Source organism: Hyposmocoma kahamanoa, unplaced genomic scaffold, assembly GCF_003589595.1.
Source record: "Hyposmocoma kahamanoa isolate Upper Pololo Valley unplaced genomic scaffold, ASM358959v1 100021, whole genome shotgun sequence".
Taxonomy (NCBI): domain Eukaryota; kingdom Metazoa; phylum Arthropoda; class Insecta; order Lepidoptera; family Cosmopterigidae; genus Hyposmocoma; species Hyposmocoma kahamanoa.
Genome location: NW_020653200.1, coordinates 12,692,806 through 12,706,276, shown reverse-complemented (window position 1 = coordinate 12,706,276; position 13,471 = coordinate 12,692,806). Strand labels below are relative to the sequence as shown.

General features: G+C 37.4%; 1 protein-coding gene across 1 annotated transcript in view; it reads left to right on the top strand.

Moving 5' to 3' along the window:
- The window catches only part of LOC113228538, a 58,421-nt gene extending 44,950 nt beyond the window's left edge, over positions 1-13,471 (top strand). Inside the window, exons 2-8 of the mRNA XM_026461889.1 lie at positions 2,933-4,048; positions 4,208-4,406; positions 8,566-8,697; positions 9,274-9,461; positions 9,604-9,747; positions 10,217-10,341; positions 10,918-13,471. Coding sequence (XP_026317674.1) covers positions 2,933-4,048; positions 4,208-4,406; positions 8,566-8,697; positions 9,274-9,461; positions 9,604-9,747; positions 10,217-10,341; positions 10,918-11,009 — 1,996 coding nt within the window. The 3' untranslated portion in view covers positions 11,010-13,471. The remainder of the gene's footprint in view (positions 1-2,932; positions 4,049-4,207; positions 4,407-8,565; positions 8,698-9,273; positions 9,462-9,603; positions 9,748-10,216; positions 10,342-10,917) is intronic.

Here is a 13,471-nt window from a genome sequence, read left to right as displayed (position 1 = left end):
GGGACAATGTACATACCACAGACAACTACAAATTACACCCAAAATCAAGAGAGAAATAAATGAGGCCGTGCAAATAATTCTTCCGGCCTGGGATTCGAATCTATGACGTCTGTGTGGCAAGCGCAATATTGAGCAATTAAAGCCAGCTAAAATATAATTTCTCTCAATTTTTTCTTTCGGAAAAAATTTATATATATATATATTTGTCCGGTAACACAAGGTAGCCTAGTACCTACAGGGTTCCGCACTCTAGTAATGGCTTAACATATTGTTGCTCATTATTGTTTACTAAGCACTTATGTGCACTTAAGTAAGATAAATACCATAGCGATTAGAAATAAAATGGTTATTATTATTTTTAGCGAACTAACGAGCCTACAAAATTTTGTTTTCTGTTCTTTTGCTGTTAGCGCACGAAGAAATTAAGGTGTTGCCTAATTTATGTTCGCGACTGCACAAGGTACACCTAAAAATCTACAATGTAATTGGTTTCAATGCTTGGGTACTCGCTGAAAATTCTGTGATAATAACCGTTAAGGTTGAATTATTTCGAAATGTAGAATACAATATGATACCTAAGCTCTGAAAAGTTTATTACGCTCATCAAAAACACCTTAAAGTTTAAACTTACTAAATGACACATTCGGAAAATAATACACGAGAACTTAAAATGCCGAATGTCCGAAGGTTATGTACCCGAAAGCAAGTTATTTATATTCTAAAGAGCCTTTATTCTTCCATAATAATCAATGTTTAGTTGTCACAGAAAATACATTGATTTTCAATCATTATATTAAACATATAATTATTTATATTAACATTATTATTTACCATAAATGTTCGAAATACTACATTTCCTGTGTTAAAGGGTAAGGGAGTTGATGAAATTACAGGCACATGGGACTTGTCAACTTATGTCTCAGGGTGACTGGCGCAGTGCCCCTCAGATCTTTGCGATTTAAAGCTCTGGGTGGCACTGCAGCTGTTATGGACAGGGGTGTAGCTTAATATTAGGCGCACGATTTGATATTACAAAAAAATTCAGTTATCATCTCGGTCAGATAATTATCAATTAATAAAAAAAGTTAAATTATAACAAATTTCATAATTGATTTTTGCAGAATATAGAGATATATCGCTAGACCTAGATAATATAAAAGTATTGTTTACATCATAGATATTAGATATGACGTATTAAATAATAGGCATAAAAAGGCCATTGGCCTATTCCTAGAGGGGATCATTAAAAATGTTATGCACAAAACATTACTTCTGTTGTAACAAAAGGCTTGGGTTTAGTGCACATGGCCACACATCGGAATATACAAACTGAAACTTTTTGAAATCGCAGGAAATATGTATATACTATTGAATGATCTATACCATTCTATCCCATTAAATCAATTATACTTTGCTGCTGAACATAAACATTTCTGAAATAGGAAGCGCTTATCACAAATTAATACTAACATAGGAAGACTGCATCTGCATCTCCTGAATTTATATTTTAGGTACGCACTCGTTTTCGTAACTAGCAATTACACTGTGAACGTAAACTACTTAAGACGACAATTTTGACGCTTTGTAACATCCGTGTATGGCCTTCCGTCCTAACAAGCCATGTGTTGAAGTCTGAGTACTGTGACGACAAACATTGCCGGTTGCCGCAAGGTCTCGGCTCTCGACAATATTACCATACTGTATTGTACATATTATATACTTGATAAATTCGAGTATCTTGTAACTCATCCTTTTCTCTCAATGCGCAATTCTCAAAAGATTTATTAAGTTAATCGATATGTAATAGCTCTGCCTACTTATCAAGACGCAGCTCTGCAGTTTAATTAAGTACATAACATTTAAAGTGAATAAGTTACTCGATTAATTCAACAATAGCTCGTGCTTTGGCCGATATAACAAAGCATTATACGGGCTGTGGCGGCAATCGAAGCATCTGCGATACAATACAGAGACCCTGAGCCACATAGGCGTCGTTAGTGGAGAGTACGGGCTCTCCGCCGCCACCCGCCACCGCCGACAAGCTGCCTATCGCACAACGATGCGCGATTTGTGCTCACGATGTGTGGGTGCCCACGCTATCTCGACTACCTGTATTTATAAATCCAGAAAATTCAACTCGAATAATTCGCCTCCTTAAATACTTAAAACATCTGTTATATATTTATATATTATAGAAATTCATATAACTTCACCAGTCCAGAAAAACAGATCCACATGCAGATTCTGATTATCTCGTGATTAATTTTCATTAAACTAGTCGTATACCTACATATTTGCATGAATCGGAGAGGCACATAATAAATAAGTTTTGCAATTTGAGTGACATGAAGAGATTATATTGTTTGGTACAGTTTGTCTATTACAAAGAAATGTATGTAGGCAACCACGTAATTGGATAGGACCGGTCGCGGCGAGAGCTCGCGCGGTCGGTTAGATAGAGTAAACACTCTGGTCAAACGCCCCAGTTACAAGCACTGTGATTTTACTGATGATTTGCATAATAATGTTATGTACATCGAGCGACTAACAAGGATTGAGAAAATATGAGATGTCATTACTTTTACGTATACGACGTTTATTGAATCATACTCCACACTCGTTTCAATCTGTATTTCTACAAATAAATCAATAGAATGAGAACTATGCGACCGCGTGGGTCAATTCGACGACGACGAGCTATTATGTGGTATGCACGTAGGTCGCACGTATTTAAGGTTTCTATTTCTACGGTTGCGTAACCTCACTTACTGACATGTCAATTTCACTACGGGCTGTTATAAATGCAATATGGTCCTATAAAATGACTCTTGAAGTAATAAAAATAACGACTTGTTCCTACTTATATTGTTTAGTTGTATTGTTGTTATTATTTTGACACCGCTAATATTGTTTTTTTTCCCATTTGTTTCAGGGAACAGTATATCTTTAATGTTTTCGAAGTAATAGTAAGCACTTTGGAAACCAAATTACAAAGAATTGAAAACCTTGACAAGGCCGTGGAACATCTAATGAGAAGAGTGGAAGCTCTAGACTCGAGAGTAAACGACAATATACATAAGACTGACGCCATTATTTCAAAATTAGGAAACCTCGACCTGAAACTGTTCAGCCACATAAGCCAGGGCGACCATGACTCTGTAACTGAAAATGCTTTTAAAAGGCAGAACGAAAATGTGTTCAGTGATGCTAAGATACTCGATAAAAAATTAGAATCCCTCGATCAGAAAGTGTCTGATATAGATTCCAAGCTTGTGGGTCTTAAAAACCAAATAGATAATAATTTTTTGCCGGTGGATGATATCAACGCAGAAGCCAGCGAAAAGAAGCCTATCAATTTAAATGTTATAGAAATTGCAAAAGGTCTCAATACCGAAGTAATTAATGAAATCACGAAAGAAGTAGATCAGTTGCGGTCCTCAATGACAACAGTAGATCGCAAATTACAATTCCATATAAATCTTGTTTCCGAAAATTTGGGCAAGGTATTATACATGATGGCCGATGTTCACTCAGCGATTGTAGAGCCAGAAGCAGCGTCCATTAACGTCAACAGTTTATTCAAGAACAGAACAGCAACTAGCACGCAAGCTCCAGTAGCAAAATCCAGCAAGATCGACAATCTTGTAAAGAAAATAATACCGATGATGAGTGTTTCTGAAAAAAAACATGAAGTCTGGGATGTTGTAGTGGGTACTAAAAGTTCTGTTGATGACTTAGTTCCCAAATCCGATGAATTGCTGACTCAAACACAACGACAGGAGCGTGCTATTGGGCAAATTCACAACGATCTGAGAGTAAAAACAAATCTTATAATTGAGAACTTAGATATGGTAGAGAAAAGGTTAAAGAAGCAGGAGGATGATGTGGCAACGTTAGCTCAAAGGCCGGTCCCTGCCGAGCTGCTGCTGGACCCGACCATCGATAGACTGGTGGAGTACGCCCCCAACCGGTACCGAGTGGACGAGCCTACTACCGATCCCAGCACCAGTACCGCTGCCGCTACCACTTCTTCCTCAATGAATAACAGGTGACATCTTTCTTTACTTAATAACGCTATTGCGATTGTAAAAAAATATTTTGTACAAGCGATTGTATGCGCCCTGCGACTGTTATGTGATATTGTTATTATTGCGGTGTACGTGTGTTTATTTATACGTACGGTAACTAATAGTTATGTCAAATGCAGCCCAAGCAATTCGACACCGAGTCCGACAGTAACAGTGACACCAACGAGCACAGGCAGTACAGGCGCACCCGCCAACAGCACTAACGCGCGCCCAGCCAGTCGCAAGGGTGGCATCATCTTCCCCAGTGTTAAGAACAAGCCCATCATCGGCAACAACACATTCGCCTCGGAAATAGTCGCCAACTACAAAGATGTCAAAGTGAGTCCAAAAATTTAGGGCTCTAAATCTAGTATTTCTGTCGATTGTTGCAGTGTAATCTTTGTGTTTAACCTCCGTTTAAAACGTTTAACTGCCTCCGTGGCCGAACGGTTACCATGCCGGACTGCCACGCAGAGGTCCCAGGTTCGATTCCCGGATCGAGAGAAATATTTGTAGGACCTGTATTTGTTTCACTCGTGAGTGTAATTTGTGGTTGTCTATATGTGTGTCCATGACACGCTGCGACACAGGGTTTCCCTAGTGCGGTGCTATGTTGAGTGTGCGTTATTATTATTATTATTATTGTTGATAATGCACGGTCAAGAAAGTAACATTTAGATACTATACATAAAACAAAAGGCTTTGCTCAGCGTTACAAATGAAAATGCACCTACCTGTTTCTGATTCAATGTTGTCGAGTGGCCGTTTCCTTCCGAAGCCGCGTTCATACAATTAATTTTAATCAAATTCAACATTCAGAATTGGCAACCACAAAAATATTATTACAAGTTTTTCGTGCCAAATGATTGATGGCGCAATAAATGTGGTCACACCACTTTTACGACCGAGTACATAACAAGTCTATAGAATAGAAATGTTCTTAAAGTACTGATTGTGCTCATATTACAATATACATAGACTATTACTATTATGTTAAGTGAATATTGATTAGGGTCCTGCTAAAGTATAAGTAGGATTAGGTTTAGCACAAACATATTTAAAAATATTTCAGGAAGCTTACAGCGAACGTTTTGGTGTTGTTATGTGAAATGTTCTGTCAGTTTTAATCAAAACGAATAGTATGCAGCTCCGAGGCTTGTATGGCAAGCCACGCCACCACCGGGCCAACATGCGACCATTTATGGTTCTGGTTTGGCAATACGGAACACTACCTGCGCAATATAGAACAGCCTAGCAAAATCATTACACTAGACACACTTTTAGTGTGTTTAAACATCAAAATCTGAAGCTACATACAGCGTTGTCTCTTTTTTAAAGTTATTGTTTTTAAAGTTATTTAGGTATGTTATTGATAGACGTCTCTGATACTGCTATACCGGTAGAAAGATGCTATATCTACTCGTACATTAGATTTATTTGAAACATTGTGCAGGTAAGTATATTTTTACTAGAAAATGTAGACAATGCAATGGTTCCAGAAATACGTGAGAAATTAGATGCCTTATCTAATAAAATCGCGAAATAAACTATATTAAGAACACGCGCTTGTAACCTTTTCAATCAAAACAAGGAAAGATATTGACATATGAAGAGGCTGTGTGGTGGAACCTTAGCCTAGATACCCAACTAAATGTGGGAAATTTTTGTTTTTAATTACGAAAATATTTACAACTTTGATTTTGCTATAACTTCGTTATGATAGAGGTACAAATTTTTTAAGAATAAGTACTAAGTACAATTTTGGTACATTTTTTTGGTATCAAATATGTTAGGATTCGTTAAGATGCGCACGGCACTCTAAAATCTCAACATAATTTGTCCTAGTTCTCAGAAACTAACCAGCAGATCGAGCTGGAGTTTCACTTTACTTCAGAGTAGGTACTATTAAGGTAAAAATTTTTGGAATAAGAAGTTTTTATAGTTACTAAATAAATACTGGTAATCCGAGGTACACCCGCCATATTGACAGTCAATACGGCGGGTGTACCTTTGAAATTGCTATAACTTCGTTCTGATGGAGGTACAAATTTTTTAAACAGAGGTACTAAATAGTACATATAAGGTACATTTTTTTGATACCAAATTCGTCAGGAACCGTTAAGGTACACCCGCCATTCTGGCTCTTACTTCAGTCAGCCGTGACCATGGGACCTGTAAAGTACCCGAAACGTTAGTAGGTTTGAAAAAAAAGAGAATAAGCACGATTTAGATCTGATAAATAGTTCCATTTCCATCATAATATATTTTTTATTCTGGATTTTCCAAAACTGCGAGCTATGAAAATTGAGGTAACATACATATAGCCGACGACGACGACTCCGTTGAAAGAAATCAAGCGCTCAAAGCGCTCGCAAAGAAAGTTGCGTCGCGAGCATTACGTAAAACTAGTTCATACATCGTCGTGCGCTTTCCGCGAGGCCGTAAGCGCATGCGCAAAAACCGCCTGTTCCCACCAAATGACAACCAATGTAATAATACAACGTGTTTATTGTTCTTGGAGTACGAGACCCGCGGTTATGGCGAGCAGTGTGGCGCAATTTTTATCGCTCATATGTTGACTCTCGTGTTACCCGACTCGTTCGTCGGTGCTAAGAATGTAATGGAGGTTGGTTAGGCATGCGACACCGACATAGTACCTATAACCCTTTCCAAAAAAATCTTAGCTCATGTCTTAGTTAATATGAGAACCGGACGACGTGTTGGCACATATTTTACTGCATCCCGCTACTATTAACAGGAAACTGACAAATCGTGGCCGTTCACCCCAACCCAATGATGAAAATACGTTACGTTACCACTTTCCTTTTCCCCAGTTAGGTATCATTATTGGCATTATACCTTCTCAGTTATTTAACAACGAAAATTGACTTTAGATTATGCTCGGATAAATCATAATAAATACTTGCTTGCAAACGCACAATTGCCATGGACTAGGAAACCTTTCAAGACAATCTGAATAGAATATTACTGAATATTATTGACGTCATTTAAACTTAAGAAAGTCCAAACATCTGTTTAACCACCTCATGAAAGTAATTTATAATGCAAAATGGAATATAAATAAGTTTTGACTCAACAAGCCTTTAGGGTTAGAGTAACTTCCTTCTTTGCTTTCTTTGTTCGTGAATGGTTAAGTACTCATTGTCCAGCAAACATATTGGACGGATGGAAAGCTCGGCGTGCGACTCGCCGCGCGGTTGCGCAATTCGCGAGTTATAAATCTAAAGAATAATTATCTCGTCGCGAACAAAGCGCCAGATGCCACCGACACGTATGGACAGCAAATAGACCATTTGGCAACCTCACTATAGAAATATTAATGGAGTGTCTTAAGGACATACAATCACCGCTACAACCGGTGTCTGCGCAGACTAAAGCAAAATGGCACATAAAGCAAAACGACTTAATTTTTTATCAGATACACAACGGACTTGCGTTGGCGTGGGTATAAGGTATCTGACGTGGTATATTCAGTACGTAACTATTTACTCGCTGTACAATAGCAGCTCATTTTTTTATAAATCATCAACAAACAGAATTACTTTATGATGACTGTAAACTAACTTGAGACTCATGTTAATCTACGGTTAATAACCTTGGTTTAACTTTTGATTAAAAGTGGTTCACTGTTACCATTTGAAATATGTATATCTCTATGACGTAACAATTAGCAGTGGGAGAGATATTGAAAATAACAATGTAACACGCTACGTCGCGCCACATTCCTTTAGCGAGAAAGTGAACTAGAGATGATGATGCGAAATGCAACTCTTCGTGTTTCAACAGCACGTAGACGCGTATAGAAAGCACTGCATACTATTATATTAATTGCAGCAAACGGTGTCACCTATATTTATACATCAGTATAGCCTTGCTGTTAGTACATTAATATAATTTTGTTCACTGTTGTGATTTTTCCAAAAGACACTTGCGCTTTGAATATAACATAAATGTCTAATTATCTCCGTGTTATCTGAAAGGAACTCTTAAACATGGTCTTTAAAAAAAAGACTATCGCGCGTAGAAAGCTTTAATGTAAGAGGTACATTGCTAAAACCTACCATTGACTATTTTCCTTGGGCACTAGATTTATTCAAGCTTTCTGTTATGCTGAAGGAGATATCGTGGTTTTTATATTAATAATCAGCATTTATTTTCTTTAAATTGGGCTTTACATTCTTCAATTCACTCACGAATCGATGAAGTTTTAAAGAAACGCATGTACCTACCTACCTATATACACAAACAATAATGCTAACTTTAATAGCGTCGTCCATTAGACTTACAAATCTGGAACGTAACTAATGCACTGCGAAATAATAGGAATAAATATGCTTCGCTTTGCGACTGACGAAGGGCTGTCCACTCGCTGTTGGAGATCTAGATCGAGTTCGAGGCGATTGTAGTTTAAAGACTCATATAAAAAGCAAAGGTAGTCTAAGAAATGAGTCTACAATAGTGTATACTACCGTTACAGGGTTACTCGTGCGTAGATCTCCTGAACGCCGGCATGCGAGAATCAGGTGTCTACTACCTACAAATTCGCGGGACCACGTACTGGTTCCTCAAGGTCTACTGTGAGCAGAATGTTGCCGATGGTGGTTGGACTGTAAGTATTCTCTGATATACCTAAAAGTCACAACGCTTTCCTAAATTACGTACTCCTACACTACCTATCTAGTTACTAAATGCCAAGTGCAACTAGGCATTGCATATTTCACAAATTGCCGACAATTACGTTGACAATTTTGTCTTCCACAAACTTATGCAATAGCAGGTACTCATGAGAACCATCCATTTTAATTTAAATAAAGCCTAATTTTAAATTGAAATTACCCTAATTGAAGTTTGTAGTAAAGTCGAAATTATAGTCCTCTTAAATTGCTGTAGTAGAAAGTCCTTGAATAATCTCGTAAACAATACAGCGAAGGAATATCGTGAGTCGTGATAACAATCATTGCCCACGAAATCCGAATTACTTGGTCGATCTATAGGTATAAAGAACACTTAAAAATGTAGGGTCAAGGAAATCACTTGACGGCCCTTTTTAATAAAATTAACTTAGTAGGTACAAGAACTTAATAGAAGATAACTTCTTTTGGCACCCTAATCATAATAAAAGGTTCCACAAAAGCTGTAACTATTCAAGCAAATCCTTTGAACAGTTCAATAATTTAACTACCAGGTGATTCATCGGCGTGATGACTTCGGGCAACCTCCAGAGAACTTCAATCGAGATTGGAATGACTACAAAAACGGGTTTGGGGACCCTAGCAAGGAATTTTGGCTAGGCAACGAGAATATTTATATGCTCACAAACAATGATGACTACATGATCAGGGTCGAACTTGAAGACTTCGATGGCAACAAGAGGTCAGTTTGTTATTTCAGTTAGTAATTTCATCCTTCTAGCCCCGTATAAACAGGTTCAAGCAGGTGTTCGTTATGAGTTTCTTCTGATAATCGTGTACATCACCCAATACGAGAATTACACGCTATTGTGTCTTTAATTCAGATATGCGCAGTATTCGCACTTCAAGATTTATTCAGAAGCGGAATACTACAAATTGGAGATCGACGGATACGAAGGTAATGCTGGCGACTCGCTGAACGACCCATGGTACGGTTCCAACAATAGCCCGTTCTCCACTTATAACAGGTAACTATATAGGTACCTACATTCGTTAAGTAAAAAAGGTGATAAATCCACATCTGCACTTGGTAATATGGATAAATGAATTATCCGTGAGTATTTTGGGTAGATGCATACGTCATGGTGTTAGTATTTAAGCGAAAGATAGAAACAACAGATTCACACTACAAAAAAAAGCGTCATCACTAGGAAACCGTAGGTGGGTTCTGATTTCGAATAATCAATTCTGGAAGTGATAAAATGAGATTGTGGTATGTCGTTGACTGACCACGATGAAATTGTAGGATATGTCGTTGATTGATAGGGAAGTGTAGATCGCATATTTAGGTACTGCAATTCGCCTTCTAAAAGCGGCTCCTTGAGATCATCATAAGAATGCAGACTAATACTTAGGTGATGGTAACCGCTTATGATCAGGTGCACCAACAAACCGGCAAACAAATGGTCCAATGTTGTGATAAGAAAACGTTTTCAGAGATAACGACCGATCGTCCCTAAACTGCGCATCAATGCTGAAGGGCGGATGGTGGTGGAAATCCTGCGGCCGCGGGCTTAATGGCCTCTACCTGCACGACCCACAGGACCTCACCGCCAGACAAGGTTAGATACAAGCCACAGGAATTTTTCACCAACGTTTTATTCAAACAGTATTATACTGTAAAGCAAGGAGTGTATTAAAAAAAATTCATCTGTACCAACCTTTCACCTCACTTTTCTTTGTTAATGCTTCGTTGAATTGAGGACTAATAAGTATACATGATGTTAAAATGACTTTATGAACCTTTTAAATATTTTATGCTACATAGAGGAAGTGTAATAATCTAATAAGTCACTACAAGTTCGATGTGAATTAAGGTGATCCTGCATTAATATGCATACGTTTTCCAATTAACATGTCCGGTTACTCTTTTCTGTTTAATTACTAATATATTATAGTATGCCCTTTATTTTTTTTATAAAAAGATAAAGTCAAACATTTTGCTATTTGAGCAAACGAAACAAAGGGATTACTCGTATCACAGAAATACTATATAAGATAACGTCTTTGAACAAATCCACAAACAGCATTAGGACATATCACCTTAAGTTGCAGAGTAGTCTTCCAATAAGCTGGGCCGCGAGCAAAGTCGAAGAAAAAGCTCGAATTGAATAAATTTATTTTTACAATGTTTACAGGAATCGTCTGGTTCCGCTGGCGAGGTTGGGACTATACTCTAAAGCGCGCCTCGATGATGATAAAGCCCAAGGGCCTGCAGCCCAACACGTGAGCGCCTCTTCCGGCTGCACACTTCGCCTACCAGCCTCTGTTCACTCATTACCTGGACTCGACTAAACCAGGCGCCATTTTTACAATGTACCGACCATCTAAAAAGTTACAAAAGAATGTATGGATTATTTTTTTTCAGAAATATTGTAGCCACGGATACGCTATCACTTTATATTCATATTATAAAATACTTAAAACTATTTCAGAAGGATCTGACCCAATATACAACACAAATTGTTTACCCCACGGTTAGGGACAAATGTAGCTGAATACGCAAGCGTAAATATGGCCGCACAATAGACTTATTAGGGAGTCACCATACTTATCGACATGGAACCGCATTAAGCCGATCAGAAAAATCCGTATGTCCACGTACTAAAAGAAAAAATGACTTACGTTTCACGTCGGGGACACAAGCGGAAACAAAATGTCTTTTTCGCTATTATTGCATGGATATAAAGGTTTTTTGACCGGCGCAAGGCGATTCCACGGAGATAAATGTACTGAATCCCTTAATATACATACATTGGACGAGCCATATTGTGAACACAGAAATAATTAACCACACTTTCAGTGCCTCCGCGGTAGTTTGGCATATAATTTTCGATACATTTTGCTTCACGAGTTAATATAAAACGCACCATATTAAGCGTTAAATTTCCGCTCGTGTTACACTATGTATTAAAAAATACATTCGCTAAAATGTTTTCAACGAGCCAGTGTATTGTAAAAAGCAAGAAATATAGCCGCAATATTTTAGATTTGTCGAGTGATCTGCGGCGTGCAAAATATGCGTGCATATCGTCGTATTATGCGATTATTCCGCTAGATTTTGTCCTTAGCCTAAATATATTAAATTATTTTTTCTTAGCTCTAGTTACAAAAAGGGCAATACCATTATAAATAAATTCCATGTTTGTTACAATACAGTATTGCTCTTACTATTTCAACTAGAATAATATTAACAATGACACCATTTTAGTGGTGATTGTAATCGCATTACAGAAATGTAATGTTAAGACGAAGTTCTGTGATATTCAATGACACGTGAAGTAGAATTACAAGAAAACATAAAAAGGATCGAATCCGAGTAATGAACTTGAACATCGCAGGCAGCTGTTCGCTCAAATATCTATCTGTATCTGTAAATAAACACTTCTCTATCGATCACTATCCCACAAGTCCACCCCATGTTCTTTATATTTTACTCTAAGCTTTAAGCTATATGAGTCAGCACACTTCAGTACCGTGCCCGTACTAAAATGACACATAATTTAGATGAACTATTGTATGATTGAAACAATTACTTATGTATATTGTATATAGTACAGTATAATAGGATGACATTCGTATTACGGCACCGGCGCGCGGCGATGTTCTTCCACATAGATGAACTCGCACGGACGAGCGCAGTATTGAAACGTGCTAACGTATACGTAGTTTATACATCATTGTAAATAACAAATTTGTATCATCAATGTGCCACATCACGTCCAAAATTCATTAATTTATTGTTCATTTAACTTGGTACATGAACCGTTCGATAAGTAGATTTATTATTTAGTTTTAAGGAGAAATTATAATAAGATGTAAATAATTAATTTTGATAAGACGCAACCAGAGCGGTGTTACCAGAAGCTGAGGAACTTTCTATCCCCCTCACGTCTCGCCATTTGTGAGTCAGTGTCCAACGATCATAATCTGTTCCTTAGATTAAAGTTTCTCTTTCTGTATTTCATTGCGCCATATGTTCATGTATTTAGTATACTTAGAAATATATATATAATCATATAACTTATTTCAAAAGAAATCCATGACATTTTGCACCCTCTCTTCGCACAGCAATCACTACGTCTTCACAAGTGATTTTATTATTTTTGTTGGTGTCACTGGGATGAAAGCTCCAACACGTTGTGACAGTTATAATATTACATAGTCGTATATGACATTCCTTGACAACCCATGTAAAACTAAGTAGCAAATAAGAAACGTCCAGTGGCATGCCCCACAATATTTCATGTTAAAATAATTCTACGGGATAGATTTAATACACCTAAAAATTTGGAGGCATGAATCTATAGTTCTCGTAACTTATCTGTTCAAATAATTGCACCTGATTAACTATTGATATTCTAATGAAACAATGCAAGATATCTATAAAAAATCCATGAATAGCAAACCAGCGGATGGGTATCAATAAGCATTCGCGTTCGCCAGGAGATGAAATGTTTGCAAGTTTATATTACTAACATTATATACAAGAACTTTTGTTCCAGACTTTTTACAAAACATAATAAATTTACCAAAAATAAACTTTTGAGTTGTAGTTATACTATCTAACATTTTTCAGATCTGTATGTGGTAGGCAGTAGTTTAAACGTGGAAGGATCCTCCCTGACGAGCTCCACTTTCTTTTGTTACCGCACAGGGTTATCACCGTTTAGAAAGCGATCTATTTAAATA